The 17740-nt window shown below is 37.1% G+C and overlaps 1 protein-coding gene across 2 annotated transcripts in view; it reads right to left on the reverse strand.

The window, feature by feature from the left end:
* The window catches only part of PDE7B (phosphodiesterase 7B), a 310452-nt gene that overhangs the window by 193062 nt on the left and 99650 nt on the right, over positions 1 to 17740 (reverse strand). The window contains exon 2 of one of the 2 annotated variants that reach the window (XM_004740264.3): positions 16329 to 16389. In XM_004740264.3, coding sequence (XP_004740321.1) covers positions 16329 to 16389 — 61 coding nt within the window. Of the gene's footprint in view, positions 1 to 16328; positions 16411 to 17740 lie in introns of those variants that run through there. The other variant, XM_004740265.2, reaches the window with a different exon arrangement.

A 17740-nucleotide genomic window follows, 5' to 3' on the forward strand; every position in this document is an offset into this window, starting at 1 on the left:
CTTTTTATCACGCTTTAAGGATTTTTCCTTTTTTTGAGTTGCCAGCAGGTCCGTCCTTCCTCCCGCCCTCCCTCCCCCCCCTTCCTTCTTACCTTATTTTCCTTCCTTCCTTCCTTCCCTCCCTCCCTCCTGTCTTCCTTCCTCCCTTCCTCCTTTCTTCCTTTTTTTTTTTTAAAGATTTTATTTATTTATTTGACAGAGATCACAAGTAGGCAGAGAGAGAGGAGGAAGCAGGCTTCCTGCTGAGCAGAGAGCCCGAAGTGGGGCTGGATCCCACGACCCTGGGATCATGACCTCAGCCAAAGGCAGAGGCTTTAACTCACTGAGCCATGCAGGCATCCCTCTTTCTTCCTTTTTAAACAGACTTTTTAAGAAGAACATCTTTAGGTTCACAGCAAAATTGAGCAGAAAGTACCAAGATTTCCCATATATCTTCTGCCCCTCCATGTGCACAGATCTCCCTATTATCAGCATCTCTGTCCAGAGTGGTACATTTGTGACAACTGATGAACCTACATGGACACAACATTATCACTCACATTTCCCCTTTACAACAGGGTTGACTCTTGGTGTACGTTCTGTGAGTCTGGACAAATGTATAACGACACGTATCGACCATTATAGTGTCATACGATGCAATCCCACAACCAAAGGTCCTTTCTTTTTTATGTTGTTTTTTTTTTTCTACTCTAAAAGTTATAAATACATGCTGATGGGATGAAGGTTGTGAAATAAAGAGAAAATATGATGAATCAAAGAAAGTTAATTTTTTCCCTACAACTAAAATTATATACATAAACACACACATTTATGACCATACATATTTGGGAAAACGCAGTATATATGTAGTTCTTAATACAGTTCTATGTCTGCAGGATCTTCTTATATTTGAGATAGACTTTAGGACATGCAGAACCATTAAACATTTCTCCTTGTTTCTTTCTGAAAGTAGAATAGCTAGTTGTCTACAATTATTGCACGTATACCTTTATTCACTTAGACAAAAACCTTGTGCTTTTTGAGTCTCTGTTGAGGAAAAGGAAAGAAATAGAGATCTTGAACTTGGAAAACTACAATCTTCTCCCGTTTGCTTGCTTGCCTACTGAAAGTTATGAATTTTCCTGGCGTATTTGAAATATCTCATGGTAACCCCCTGAGGGGGTCTCTGAGACAGAGTCAGGACGTCTGTGTATGCATGTTACAATTTGGAGAATCTAAGGAAGTTCCACAGGGTTTTGTTCTATACCGTTTCACAGCATTTGTACAGTGAGCCATCCCTGACCCCTGGTACAACAGATTCTGTGCACGTTTGTTCTGGAGAGTTTCCACTGGCCATGGAACCACAAACCTCAGTTACTTGACTTTCATATTGTTTTGCAATTTCTGTGCTATTTCATGGGCTTTTAGCTATGACACAAGGCAAAGGATTGCTAGGATTCCATGAAACTCTGCAGAGGGAATGGTTGATCTCAGAGAGTCCATTTGTTTTGGGAGAAAGTGACTTTTTGAGAGATAATTTAATAAAAACCACAATTCCTCTCCAAGCTGTAGCAACCAAACTACTGGTTACCCCAAGGCACAGTTCCTATTACAAACACCTCCCCATGTAGGTCCATTTCACCACTGGAATAAGTTCTCAAAGCTTTGACACTTGTCAGGTGTAGGTTTTAGTAAGGCAAACAAACCATAAGAAACAAGCTTCGTGCCCTAAGAAATCAGAAAAACAACCTAAATCTCTCTTATTTTTTTTTCCCCCTCTTTGGGAGAGAGAGAGAGTGACCCTAAGCATGTGCACTGAGGGGAAGGGCAGAGGGAGAGAAAGTCCCAAGCAGATCTCCATGCTGAACATGAAGCCCAATCCCCAGCCAAAATCAAGAGTTGGTTGCTTAAACCACTGTGCTACCCAGACGACCCTACACTTTCTAATGGATGTTTAGGTCAAACTCCTTGAGGGCGGAAACAATTTCTTTTCACTCTTGGATAACTACCATTTAGCATAATTCTTGGCACATAGTAGTTGTTCAATAAATTCTTGTGGACTAAACAAAACGCCAGTATGTCCCATTAACTGTTTTTAAAATTAACATATGATATGTTATGAAATCTCTTATATTATAAAACTAATGATTACTCATTGCTGAACACTTGGAATGTATAGAGAAACAAAAAGAAAAATAAAAATCATGCACGATCCCACCATCAATAAAGCCAAAAACATCCTTGAGTACTGGGAAACTATAATCCTCTTATTCCACTCAGTTGTGATATTGGGTAAAGGTGACTCTTTTAGCATACCTGGAAATACCCAAACTAAGAGAAAAAAAAGGCAAAAAGGTAAAAAGGGAAAATAAAAAATTTTGCTGTTTTATTTTTAAAGCAAGTGTGAATAAAATCCATGAAACACATATGAAGTTAAGATTAGAATCACTCTGCTATGTGATTTTATAGACTCACTCTGCTAATGACTAGACTATTGATTTGTCAGAATTAGATGTCTTCACTATAATTTTCATATTATAACTTCATACATAGAACTTCAGATCTTTAAAAAAATGGGTTAATCTTGGGCCCCCTGGGTGGCTCAGTTGGTTAAGCATCTGCCTTGGGCTCAGGTGACCATAGCAGTGTCCTGGAACTGAGTCCCACATTGGGCTCCCTGCTCAGCAGGGAGTCTGCTTCTCCTTCTCCCTGTGCCCCCCCTACTAGTGTACTCTCTGTCAAATGAATAAATAAAATCTTGAAAAAAATTGGTTGATTTTGTATTTTGTAGTAAAAGAAAAAAATGGAAATTAATTATCTCAACATAAAAGAGTTTTTATTTAGGAATTGGGGTTCTGTTTATAGTTCCACTGCGGGTGAGATGCACTTATTAGGATCACCTGTGGGACAGCAGTTTCCAAGTATTCAAGGAAAAATAACTATTAGTTTCATTTGTGCAACAAACTCCAACTCTGTAATTCATTGTTAATCAACAAATGAAGTATATGTGTTTTACTACACCATTATCAACCTGATGATTAGTTTATGTAAATGACACAAGGTCTCATTAGAGGCTACTGCATAAAATGTTTGTATAGAGTTGAATGCTGAATTATACATTCTAACTTTTACTCAAAGATAATTATTAAGTGTTAAATTATTCATTGGATTTCATACATGCTGGGAGGGTAAATTGGTACAGCCACTTTGGAAAACAATTTGGTGGAATCAGTTAAAGCTAAGCATATACATACCCTATTATTCAACAGTTGTAATTCTATGTAAATACTTAAGAGAAAATGTGTGTATTTTACACAAAAAGACATGCAAGAATGTTGATAGCAGTAACATTTTTAACACTTCAAAACCAGAGATTATTTGTGTTTCAGTTCAAAGCTAGGTAAATGTTCATTACCACTAGAATAAATAAAATAAATACACATGCCCGCACACACGCACACACCAAGGAATACTCTATAACAATGATCCTCAAACAATGAAGGGTTTGGGGAATCGTATGGTCTCTATCACAATTACTCAAATCTGCCAGTGCAGTGTGAAAACAGCCATAGACAATATAGAAACGAGTGGGCATAACTATGTTTTAATAAAACTTTATTCACAAAAACAGGTGACAGTCCAGATTAGCCCATGGGCTATAATTTGCTTATGTCTGCTTTAAAGTAAAATAAACAAGAAAAAGAATGAACTGTAGTTATGTGCATCAGCATGAATGAATCTCATAGACAATGCTGACTTAAAGAAGGTAGACATAGGGGCACCTGAGTGGCTCAATTGGTTAAGCATCTGCTTTTGCTCAGGTCACGATAACAGGGTCCTGGGTTCAAGCTCCACATCGGGCTCCCTGCTCTGCGGGGAGCCTGCTTCTCCCTCTGCACCTCTCCCTCCACTGTATCCCCCTCAGTCCTTCACCCTGCTTTTTCCCCTGCGCCCCTCCCCCTGCTTGTGCTTTCTTTCTGTCTCTCTCTCTCAAAAAAAAAAAAAAATCTTTAAATAAATAAAGAAGGTAGACAGAAAGTAGAAAATGCTCTTTGATTCTATTTTTATATATTTCAAAATTAGGGGATGTGATAAAAGTCAGTAAGTCAGTATGGAATCTTTGGGAAATAATGTTGGGAAGGAGGCATGAGGGAAACTATATTGATCTGTGTGGTTTCACATAAATGTATTAACTTTATAAGAATTAATTGAGCTGCGCATATAAAAATTGGATACTTCACAGAATTTAAGTTGTATTTCAATAGAAAAGATAAGAAAATTTTTCTACCTAAATAAACTAATAACTAAATAGACTAATAGCAGGTAGAAGGGCCAATAAATACACAAACTACAATTTCAACTGTTGAGGGATATCAGGCTTTTGATAAATAGAAACTTAAACACATGTACACATATTAGTTTATATTTACTAATGTTAAATATACTAACTGACAACTTGCTCTTTCAAAGATGCTAACATTTGAATCTAATTTCCCAAGGAGCTTTCCCTGAAGGAAAGTAAAGAAAATAGACATGCACAGTCACACAGTTTTTTTTGTTTTTTGTTTTTAAATTGAATATGTTTCTGGATCACCTAGGTGGCTCAATTGGTTAAAGGGCTGCTATCAGCTTGGGTCACAGGCTCAAGGTCCTGGTATTAAGCCCCACATCGGGGTCCCCTCTGAGCAGGGAGTCTGCTTCTCTCTCTCTCTCTCTATGCTCTTCCTGACTGCTCATGCTTTCTCTCTCTCTCTCAAATAAACAAACACAGTATTTTTAAAAAATTGAATATGTTTCCATTTTCAGCAGTACAATTGCTATAGAGGAAAAATCCTTGATTTGTTGGAATGACCTAAACATTTATACTATTTTGTGTGGTCACAAGTCTGAGACCTGATCAACCCTGAACTGGAGTTCAGGCAGGTGAACTAGGCTGGGAGAAGAAGTTACTGCCATCTACTTGACCATCAAACCTGCGTCCAACTTTAAGGTCTTATGAAAGCAACATCTGAAAGAACTAAATCCCTTCAAATATCGAGAGATTTGCTTAACACTTACTCCCTTGGAATATGCATGCTAGATGAAAAAATGGAGAACTAATTCAACATTGACAGTTTGAGAGGAGGATCTTGTGACTAAGGGTCAAGGAGCACAGTCCTGTGCAGGTTACCTTGGCTGGCACTTGGAGGAGAAGACCCCTAAGGAGAAAAGGGAAGGCAGAGTTCATGGATAGGCAACAGTTACTTTTTGGAAATATGTGTTTTGGACACTCTGTCGGTGTTTTATGCATTTTTTGTTTGTTTGTTTTTTTACAGATGGGCATTGATATTTTAGGTTATAGAGTTTGACCTCAGAACACAGTTCTCTTTGACCTATCTCTAGTCAGTTCTTTTCTCTTTCCTACATTAATTTCAAACCTTTACCTGCCTCTTCATGCTTGCATTTTCGATTCCTCTCCTTATTCTCTCCAGGATATCATCTGTTCTTCTTAACCAGAAGGGAAACAATTAAATGGAAATCTCAGTCTCTGCCCATCTCCACCTGATGGGTGTGTCTCCATCCTTACTCTTCCTTGTGCACCTTCCCCGCTTCTCTCTGCTGGAATGGGAAGACATAGCTCACAGCTATTCCCTTTATCTTCAGAAATATTCAGCCACTTCCTCTACTTTTCCTTTCTCCTGAATCAAAACATTCTCAAATCCTTCCCATCTTAAGAACTCTTTCTAGGTGCTATCATTATTCTTGCCTTTCCTTTTCAGACGAATTTCCTGATAGACTAGTGCCCCTCCTTGGTTCTGTGCTCATTGGCTCCACACCACCACCCTCCGCACCCTTGACCTTCGACTAGTTATGCTCTTGCTGATTCTACCTTCAGTTTGCTGAATCCAATGAACGCCTTTAAGCCTGATCTTATTTGACTTCTGTACTTCACATTTTATCATGACCTTCCTTTTGAAACTCTCTCCTTATGGCTTAGACAATAGCATTCTCTCTTGTTTCCCATCTTTTTGCCCACTCATTCTTAACCTCCAACCTATTTACCCTTCTTGAGATTCTTCTTGATCCTGCTCAACCCTTCAGTGTGTTTCTTCCAAGCAATCCGAGGTGCCATTCATCTTCCTCTTCACCTTCTTCTGGGGACATCACCACTGATACATTGTCATCAATTCCTTCTCAGAGATCACTGTTCTGAGCTCCAGACCCTCTACTATGTCTTGGAGTTCCTTCAGCATCTCAGGTTTGCTGTGTTCACAATTTAACTCATCATTTCTCCCAGTTGCAAATCTATTTTCTTCCCCTACTGGGGAAGGTTGTCTGAGAGAGGGTGAAAAAGCACCTCTATTTAACTACATTTCCTATACTCAATCCATTATAAAATTCTATCATCCCCTTTCAAAGTCTCCTGAATTTCGTGCCTCCTCTCTTCCTTGATGTTGTCTCCATTTGGGCAGGACTCATCATTTCTCGCCTAATTATTACTGCGATTTCCTAAACTGGCCTCTCTTTCTCCAGGCTTGTCCTCCTCCAGGGCATTCTCTAGCAAACCAAGGGATCCATCTGAAACATAAATCTTACACTGTAGCTCCTTGGCTTGAACATCCTTAAATGGTTGTTTGTCCTGTTATAAAGCCCTTTAAATCTCACCTTCCTTTCCACCTTGATTATCTTATCATTTCTTTCCTCTGATTTTATTCTTCAGGCATAATGACTTACAGTTTCTTTATTTGGTCACATTAAGCTTCCTGCACTTGCTGCTCCTTTTGCCTGGAAATGCTAATGTCCTTTTCAGCAGGCTGCCCCTTCCCAGCCTCACAGTCCTGTGAGGACTTCTCTTTGACACTCACTTACTTATCACCTCTTGCACAGACCTTTCTGACACTAATGCATCTCTTTCTTTCCACAAGACCCAGGCCCATCCTGCTTATGTTCTATCATGCTAGGTTGTTCTGTCTGTGTAGTTGTCCACACCCCACTAGACTAGAAGCCTCTGGAGATCAGCACCAACTTCAGTGTCTTCTCATCCCTACCCTGGAACTCCATACGTATCTATAAATATCTGATGATTAAAAAAATTTTTGAAGTGTAGCTTCAGATGAAGGGTCTTTTCCTTCAGAGAGAAAATGAAACTACTACAAGACTGACACTTCTATCACTTAGGGATTTGATAGCCTCAGTTCTGATTGAATGCCCTTTGCTTGTGTTGTTATTCTCAGCTAGCTCTTATTGGAGCCGTGGATCCAGGCCGCATTCAGAAGCATGGTGTTTTGTTGCTGTGGAGATGTTGCAGCATTCCAGAGAAAGCAACCGTGAAACCAGGAGACTTATTTTTCTTATGCAAGGCAATAATGACTTCCAAATAAAAATTCTAAAAGTCAGGGAGATAATGCAGAAAAAACCTTTAAATCATAAACCTCGTAAAATAATTTTCTGTCTATTCCTATAAACATAAAGAAGGCAAAATAATGGGCCTCCTTCTGTTTTCTCAACACAATGTTTCATCTGCAGAGGAAGAAACTGTCATGATAGGGAGTCTACCTGCTCATTATATCAACTTTCAGAATACCCCGAGCGGGCGGTTGAGCATACGGTGGTGCTCAAGTAATATGTGTTAGTCACCTGATTCTTAGGCTAGGTTCTAACTCTCTATTTGAGAAGAACTACGTATTTATCATCCTGTAACCTAAAGTAATATGCTTGGGAAACTGCTGATTAGTTCATGTAGGAGCTCTCCTATCCCTTGGCTGAGGTAACAGATGGTTTTAAATTCTACACCAACTGGTGTTTGATACACCTGCTCCATGCCCTGCAGATGGTGATGCTGTCCTCACAAATGCATTGACAGGTATCCATTCAGCAAATATTGGGTCCCCGTTACAGGCTTAGGTAGCTAAACGCCATTCCAGTTGTTAGACACTCAGCAGTGAATAAAACTATGTCCTTGCTCTTGCGATATTTGCATTCTGCTGGTGGGGTAATGTTGCAGCACAGCGATGAACAGACAAATGTAAAATATGTCATTTGGTGATAAATGCAATGAAACATAAAACAAAGCTGACCCTGAGTGATGGGGATAATGCCTCCACTGCCTTTTCTTGGAAATATCCAGGTTTCGATTTGCTCTCTTTTGAAAGGCAGAGAATATCATCCATGCACAGGCATATAGGAATAACGAATCGATCTCTTCATATGATGTGAATGAAGTGCTTTGTCAGAGCAAGTTAGAGTTAATTCAAATTCCTGAGGCATTTTAATCTTGATAAATCAAAGTTAAGCAACTCGAAACTTTTGTTTTTAAACATAGACCTTCGGTTTTAAGGTCAGGTACACATAAAATAGCTCTTAACAACAATCTTGCTGTAATAACCTCTGAGGAGCAGATGCTTACTTATAGATTGCAAATAGGCACTTGAAAATATCTCTTCACTTGAATCAAACTGAGATAGTTTAAAGATTTATTTATTTATTTGAGTGGGAGAAGGAGAGAGAATCTCAAGCAGACTCTGCGCTGAGTGTGGAGCCATGTGTGGGGCTTGACCTCATGACCCTGAGATCATGACCTGAGCTGAAGCCAAGAGTCACACATTTAACCAACTGAACCACCCTGGCTCCCCCAAGCTGAGACAGTTTAATATTTGTAATATATCAAAACTGTCAGTTGGCATATTAAAAGTTCAGCTGATAGCAAATAAAATGTAATGACTTAGAACAAATTAGTTATTAGGATGTAACAAAAATAATACTTATATTTCTAGTACTTCTAAAAGTTTACAGAATGTTTTAATATTTATTAGTTGATCCTTAACAAAACTGATAAGGTACATAATAATAGTTATTATTATTTATGGCTGACTCTGTTTTAGGGAAGAGTAAACTGAAGTTATAAACTTTAAGTGACTTGTCTTTAGCCACAGCATTGAAGCTGGTTCCTTTAAATACCCTGTTCTTTCTGTTATACTACAGTGGCCCACTTTGATATCAAATATTATTTTTCTCTGAAACAGTGTGTATTAATTTTGAGAAAAAGATTTATGGACCTCAAAATTGCCTATATACAGAGATCATATGCTGATGCCAGAGGAAAAAAAGAAAACTATTAATATCAAAAACTCCCCATTTTATTAGATGTCAAAGTTCCAAAACATAAAAAATATCAATTTTCTCTAGTATAAAAGATAACAGTACTGTTTTACTTCTTAAATGAAATACTATGATATTTAGTATCAAATAGAAATGATTAAATGAACATATTAAAAAAAAATCAAACCGGGACGCCTGGGTGGTTCAGTTGGTTAAGCAGCTACCTTCGGCTCAGGTCATGATCCCAGGGTCCTGGGATCGAGTCCCACATCGGGCTCCTTGCTCGGCAGGGAGCCTGCTTCTCCCTCTGCCTCTGCCTGCCTCTTTGTCTGCCTGTGCTCACTCGCTCTCTCTCCCTCTGTCTCTGGCAAATAAATAAATAAAATCTTTAAAAAAAAAATCAAACCTAGAATTCAGGTGATGAGGTCCAAATATTATGTTGAGTTAAAAGTATTTAATTTCACGAGTATCTGGTGAATGGCTGTACTTAACAACTGCACAGTAGAAACTAGTTTATAGAGTATTCTATAAAATTCTAGGACTGAAAAAAACACTCTCTAAAGAAAAGACCAGAACTCTCTCTTATCTGATACTTCTGCTCTTTTTAGAGCTAATGACAGCAGTCAAACTGTCCACAGTCAGGCCTCCAATTCCTTTTCAACTTATCCTTTCATCATCCCTGTGCCTGAAACACTTCCTGCTGCCCCCTTCTCCCCAGGTTTCTTTTATCTGGGCTTTCGAATACGGCCATGCATCCAGCTAGAATCCTGCCATTTTCTCAGCCTCTGTATATCCAAATCTACACGTCTTCATATTCCAGCTGTATGTGCCCTTTCCATCTTTTGAAGTCTCAACATACTTCATCTTTATTATTATTATTTTTTTGTATATGCGTTCTCTCAAGCTGATGCTGCAGATTTTGGGGTTCAGGGCTTGAAATGCTTCCTGGAGGTAAACCCTCCAAGGGCAAGACACACGTCCCGTTGGCCATGCATTACTAGTGTCCAGTACAATACCTTGCATATAATAGATATTCAGTGTATATCTGTTGAATGAATATTGAAGGATGACTTCGAGCTACCATACAATTTTGAATGTATTCAATACTTTTATTTTTTTTTTAAAGATTTTATTTATTCATTTGACAAACAGAGATCACAAGGAGGCAGAAAGGCAGGCAGAGAGAGAGAGGAGGAAGCAGGCTCCCTGCCAAGTAGATGCAGGGCTCGATCCCAGGATCCTGGGATCATGACTTGAGCTGAAGATAGAGGCTTTAACCTACTGAGCCATCCAGGCGCCCCTGTATTCAATACTTTTAAAGAAGTGTTCTCATATTTATATAATGTTTCACTTTTCAGTTGCTTTTCTAAACACTATTAATGTCATCAATAAATAATTCATTATTTTGATTATCATCAATTTGTGTTCAATTGTTTATTATTTATTTACCAATTTATTGATGCATAAATGATATTTAGGACATTAACAGCAAGCAATGTCTCCTCATAGAACATTTTATTCTATCACCAGAATAACCCCTCGGCTAGAAAGAACAGATGTTTCTATTTCCACTTTGCAGAAAAACAATAAATTAAAGCCTAAAGACAAAACATATTCTATGAATACACAGTTAATTTTTCAGCGGTGGGGCTAGAAAACAAGTCTCTCTTTGCTTATGTTATATGCGAGTAAAACACTGATTTTGTGTTATTTTTTGCTTTGAAACTGGTAACCATTTTAACTGATTTATAAGAAACTTCAACCAAAAGCCTGACAGTGTGAACACCCTCTTCTAAGCCATGGTTCTAAAAAACTGCATATTTTATGTTGATATAAGACACCAATTAGCATGAAAACATCACAGATGAAATAAAAGCAGCATCACTGAAAATTTCAAACTATAAAATTAAACCTTGATAAAGGTTGGAGAAATTGAGCCAACAAAATGCCATAAGTTACGGATTAAAGGAAATGCAAATCAAAACCACAATGAGATATCACCTTACACCTGTCAGAATAGCTAAAAACAAAAAAGATAAGAAATAAGTGTTGATGAGGATGTGGGGGAAAAGGAACTCTTGTGTATTATTGGTGGAGATGCAAACTGGTTCAACCACTCTGGAAAACAGTAGGAATTTTTCTCAAAAAATTAAAGATAGAAATACCACATGATCCAATAATCCCACCACTGGGTATTTACCCAAAGAAAACAACAACATAAAAATAATTCAAAGAGATATACGCACGCCTGTGTTTATTGTAGTGTCATTTACAATAGCCAAGATATGGAAGCAACCTAAGCGTTCATCCATAGTGGAATGGATAAGGAAGATGTGGTATATACATACACAATAGAATATTACTTAGCCAAAGGAAAAAAAATGAATAAATTTGTGTCATTTGCAACAACATGGCTGGACCTAAAGGGTATTACTCTAAATGAAATAAATCTGACTGAGAAAGGCAAATACCATATGATTTCACTCAAATATGGAATCTAAAAAAACAAAATAAATGAATAAACAGACAAACAAAAAGCAGAATCAGACTTATAAACTGATGGTTGCCAGAGGCAAGGGGTGGAGGGATGGACAAAAATGGGTGAAGGGGGGTGGGAGACAAAGGCATCCAGTTATGGAATAGACTCACAGGAAGAAAAGGCAGCTTAGGGAACACAGTCAATGATATTGTAATAATGTATGATGACAGATGGTAGCTACACTTGGGGTGAGCACAACATAATGTACAGAGAAGCTGAATCATTGTGTTGTTCATCTGAAGTTAATGTAACATTGTGTGTCAGTCGTACTCAAATCAAATAATTAAAACAGCCTTCCTCCCCAAACGACTACAAAATAAGGCTTACTATTTAAGAGAATCTCCCTCTAAGAATAAGGAGAAAGAAGCAGTTATAAGAGGCATCAAGTCTGTTGGGGAATTCTTTTTTAAAAGTTTCTTTTCCCAAAATTTATCATTTCACAGAGTGAGGTCAGCAAGTAGACTAAGAAGGGAATCAACACTGCTCACTTTATGTAATTCTTAAAAATATGCTTGACTTTTTGTGAGTCAGTTTGATTCATTATATTTAAAAAGTAAAATCCTTTGTAACTCATCATACTTTATACATTACTTGTGCAATAAGAGCTAATTTCTCTTCCACTTCCTCTTTCTTTTGGTATCAGCTCATTATACCTAAGTAAGACACAGGTCTTGCTATATACCCTTGGATATAGTTATATGAGTTTCTGAGGTCAGTTGGGGCTTAAGAGAAATCTTATGACTAAATTTTAAAAAGGATGGAGTTGGGAGGGTGGAGTTTAAACATATGTCCTAAGGATAAAGGGAAGAAGAAAGTAACATTTGTTACAATTTGATGCTTAACTCAATTGCCCATGTTTGCCTTCTCTGAGGGGATGAATACTCAGTACTCAGTGTAGCCAGCCCTGCAGGACATCTTTATTTACCTTCATATCCAACACGAACCATTCCCCTCGACCCAGAAATGATTCTCTGTAAGACCTACACAAGACAGTCATTGCTCCCACTTAAAACTGCATTGAATTCGTGTTTCAGAGTAATTCAAGGTGAATTTTACACTTCTATCTCATTGAATGTAATGAGTCAGAAGCACAACTTTGGTGAGGATGGCTTACATCTGAAAGTTATGAACTACACAGCTTAACTCATACACTCGAAGTATTTTTCATAATGATCTGGGGATGCACCAGCAGGAGAGACGGAAACGGCAAACGGTGTCCCTGGCTAGTGACCCTCTTCCATATTCTGTCTCCACTGTGTGGAGCCAGAGCACTGTGGCATGTAAGTGGGAAAAGAGGGAACTCTTGGGGGTTACAGTGAGCCCCAAACTTCACAACTTAAAACCATGGATGTCTCTGGTTGGCCTCCCTTAGGGATCTCAGTTCTGAGGTGGCATAAATGTTTGGTTTGGTTTTCTTGTTTGGAAATTCTGATTTATTAATAAAAATGTGGTAACATTACCTGCGAAAAAAGAAATGATGCTTATGACTGGCAACAATTAGAAAACTTAATAGTCCCTTAAAATAACAGAGTCTATCTTTTACTGTTGGAGAGCAAAATTTTCTCAAGAAATGCTTTAGGAAGTCATAAGTGCATGATCACAGTTTCCTCTCAAAGGAAGCAACAAATACTTCAGATAATGGTGAAGAGGTGTTTTGTTGTTGTGTGAGTATAAATTCCCCTTCTTGATGAAATATAAGATATGCTCTCATTTATAGTGAGTCACATGTTCATAACTTGATTTTCTCTTATTTTAAGGGAATAAACCATTTGACGTCACTTCTCTTATTATCTTGTACCATATTGCTGTGAAATGATGGCCCCCGAGTACACCTGGGTACACCAGGGGTACAACCTGTTAATGGTGGGTTATGCATGTGTATTGATACCCATAATAATTTAATAATTTCATTTTGTACTCTACTTCATCTAAGATTTCAAAGAACTTTGCAAATGTTTCAGTTAAATTTTGTAACAATCCTCTTAAAAAGATAAGCAGGAAGGGGCGCCTGGATGGCTCAGTGGTTTGGGCTGCTGCCTTCGGCTTGGGTCATGATCTCAGGGTCCTGGGATCGAGCCCCGCATCAGGCTCCCTGCTCCGCAGGAAGCCTGCTTCCCTCCCTCTCTCTCTCTCTCTGCCTGCCTCTCTGCCTACTTGTGATATCTGTCTTTCAAATAAATAAATAAAATCTTTAAAAAAAAAAAGATAAGCAGGAAAAAGTCTAAACCTTCTTAGATGCAAGTTCCTTGAGGGCACAATTTTCACTATGTGAATATATCAAGCTTTCTAGGCATGGTATTATTTTTGACACCACATAACCATCTACCATCCATTTTCAAGGTAAAATGCATGAATGTTCTTTCTATTCCATCTTTACTTTTCCTGTGTCCTCAAACTAATAAAAATTTCCATTCTCATAATGACTTTATATTATTTAGTTCTATATCACTAAGAAAATAGAAATCTAATAAACTAATGAAATCTGCAGGCTTAATAATATACTGCTGTTACCAAGACTATTTGTATTTTGAAAGAGATATTGTGCCTTAATTTGCTTAGAATAAATGATCTAATTATGTAGGTGTTTAGGATAGATTCCACCTGTCATATATTTAAGTGCTCAATTAATTATAATTGTTATGATGGTAATAGTCACATGGAACTGGTTAATAAAGTATATTTCTAGTTTTTGAATATTGTATAATCAGGCAGATTCACTGGGGATGCATTTCATGGCCAGGAATGTGTTCTGGCAGCTATACAAAACATTCCATATAATCTAGAAGAGATGGGAAGATGACTGGCCTTACTTTAGGGAAGAGAAATCTATAGGCAGTAGTAGACAGTCTGCTGCGATCCCTGTCCTTGCTATAAACTAAACAAGTAACTCACAGGGAAACCAGGACAAAGGAAAATTCAGGCAAAATAGATGATGCTCGTGTGCTTAAAATGATTATGGTTTAAAAAAAATGGATTGAAATTACTAGATTACTATACTTACTATAATCATATAATATTTTAATAGTATTAAGGTACCCTATTTGAAAATTTACTTCAATTTATTATCTTCATCTATAAAATGAAGATAATAACAGCACCAGCTTCATCCTATTGTTGAAAAAATTAAATGGGTTAATTGATGAATAGATTTGATGTGATGGTGGAATGTTTTCCCAAATCCAACATTGGGATATAATGGCTGGACAAAGAATTTTTTTCTGCTTATCTGTCTATCTGTCTATCTATCTATCTATCTCATAAGAAATAAGGGATATTTGAAATGGCTGTATGGATGCTATGCTATGTTTCTTGTTATGTATTTCCAATAAAATACTCATTTAACAGGGGATATAGCCACCATCTTAACTAAAATGAAAACATATAAGAACTGCAACAAAGGTTTAAAATACTATTACAAAAAAATGAGGAGGATCAGGAGGTTGGGAAATATGGTATCTGTTTTTGTTAGGTTTTGGTTTTTATGTTTTTGGTTATTTTTCAAGCCATGAGCAATCTTTGGTTACTATTATCCGATTATCTTAGGTTACACATTACCAAGACCATCCCATGCCTCTATCTTGCTGATTTTTGAATCATCTCACTAATAACCTGGCTGTCAACCTATGAGCTAACCAGAGAAAATGGAAGAGCTAGAATGAATCCTTTTGTTCTTTGCTAATGAGTATTTTTCAAGATTGGAATGGACAACGGTAAGATTTTTGTGAGTCAAATTTAGGGATTATTTTTTCTTTATCCAAGCTACTGTTTTATTTTATTTGAATAATTAACCAAAAGCTTAATAGACATAGCTTAGTGATTTAAATAAGTTTAAATACTATACCTAAACCTTTACAGTTTAAAAACATTTATGTTATAATTTGGACAATTCCTTACTTGGAGGTGAAGTACATCTCTTATATTCTCTTTACTAGCTTTCTAACTTATAAAATGAGGAAAATCATATCAACTTCATTTCTTAACTGAATATTATATATTTAAAGGTTTGTGAAAGGTGTTGATGATAGATCATCCCACAAGAACAAATGATTTTTCATTACAATGTTGCAATTCTGTTACAAAGGCAATGCCAGTAATTGTGCTAACTTTAAATTAGTTCATATGTATATTTCTCCCAGGCTCTAGTAAGAGCTTTGTGCTGTGATGTAAATTCTTAATAGTTTACTTACTTACCATTCTGGTTTAGGAATTACAGTGTGATTCCTTTTTTTTTTTTTTATTAAAGATTTTATTTGTTTGATAGATAGAGATCACAAGTAGGCAGAGAGGCAGGCAGAGAGAGAGGGAATCAGGCTCCCTGCCAAGCAGAGAGCCCGATGTGGGGCTCAATTCCAGGACCCTGAGATCATGACCTGAGTCAAAGGCAGAGGCTTAACCCACTGAGCCACCCAGGCACCCCAACAGTGTGATTCTTATTTTTCATCACATTTGCCTCAATACAAGGCACCCAATTCTATGTTATGCCGACGATCCAAGAGTAATTCTGACAGACTAAGAAGCATGGTTCTTGACTTATTGACAGTTAATAAAATCTAAACCTTTTTATCATCAAGTGTTCCACATATAAATGTACTATCCCTGTCTATACACCTATTAAAAAAACCCATAGGCCTCTGTAATATGCAACAAAAGACTGTCAGTAAGGCTACAGAGCAACAGGAAGTCCACATGACATCAACATACTTAATATATATAAAATGAGAAGGCTTCTTACCTAGCATGCAAACACATTTGACATTCTGATCAGGGTTTTCAAACAAGATTTCGCCACACCTCTGAAAGAGAAGGAAAGCCATAATTATTTAAAGATCTTATATTAGTGTTCCCAAGACAATGTGTCTTCATAACTGGACATCACCATAACTTCACTCTACTTTTCATGTTTTGCTTGGTTAATTAAGTCGAGGGATTTATGTCACAAGCAGAGAATTTCCTGGTAGTAAATGTTTAGGAGGTAAGTTGGGATAAATTGTTCCTTCATGCCTCATGAGTCTGCCCAGGGCTGATTTTGTGTGCTCTTCTGAGGAGTTGTGAGTTGTAGCCAGAGATGAATTAGGTGTCTAATGTTTTCTATTTCAGTGGAAGACATGTAATCTTTAGATCTAATACTCTGAGGTTAATCACTCTCAAAATTGGTCCTTATTCAGACTGAAATTATTCTAAACTACCCACTCTGCAATCAAACACAGATATTGTAGGCACAAAACTAGGTGGCCTACACTGAACTCTCTGAACCTGAAGGAAACAAATAAGGAAATGATGAAAAAGTGGCCCTCGTGATGCTCTTCCTGAACTCACAGACTCATGGAAATAGCAACTTTCTTATCTTATCTTAGTTTCAACTTGCTTGTTAAAAGTTTTGTGCAAGGTGAACTCTGGAGATAACCATCAGCTATTGAGAATGGACTACATTTATGTATATGACTGAAAAATGGTTAGTACCTGAATATGTAAATAAATCCTCTAAAACTGAGAAGAAAACAGCACATAATTCAATAGAAAAATGGATGAAGGTACGAGCAATGCATGGAAGGGGGGATCCAAATGGTCAATAAACACAGAAAATAAATTCAACCACACTAATAACCAAGAACCAGCAAATTAAAGGTAAAATGAGGACTATTTTGAATTCATCTGTGTGGCAAAACTTACGGGTCTGGTAAGAACAATTGTTACCAAGAATGTAGGGAAAGGGTACTCTCACATACTGGGGTTTGGAATATAAAATGATAGAACTACTTCAGAGAAAAATTGGCAAAATATAGTAAAGTTGAAATGTGCATATCCAATGACATAGCAAGTCATCTTCTAGACCAATGACTGGAGAAATTTACTTAAACAACTTTAACGTCCAGCTACAAAACAGCTACATATATTTTTCATACATTGGAATGCTATACAGTAGTTAAAATGAATGAACTAGGGTTATGTATATTTTATTTGGGGGAGGATTATACATATTTTAAAAACATAAATTATATATGTGTGACATGTACATGTGAATGTATAATAATAAAGTTATATAACGATAATGCTCCAATTATGTGAAATATATAGTGTTCAAATCATGCAAAGACATAAAATTTTCAAATCATATAAAACATATAAAAACTGTCTCCAATTTAT

This window comes from Mustela putorius, unplaced genomic scaffold (genome assembly GCF_011764305.1).
Source record: "Mustela putorius furo isolate JIRA1106 unplaced genomic scaffold, ASM1176430v1.1 tig00003863_pilon_pilon_pilon, whole genome shotgun sequence".
In the NCBI taxonomy this organism is placed as follows: domain Eukaryota; kingdom Metazoa; phylum Chordata; class Mammalia; order Carnivora; family Mustelidae; genus Mustela; species Mustela putorius.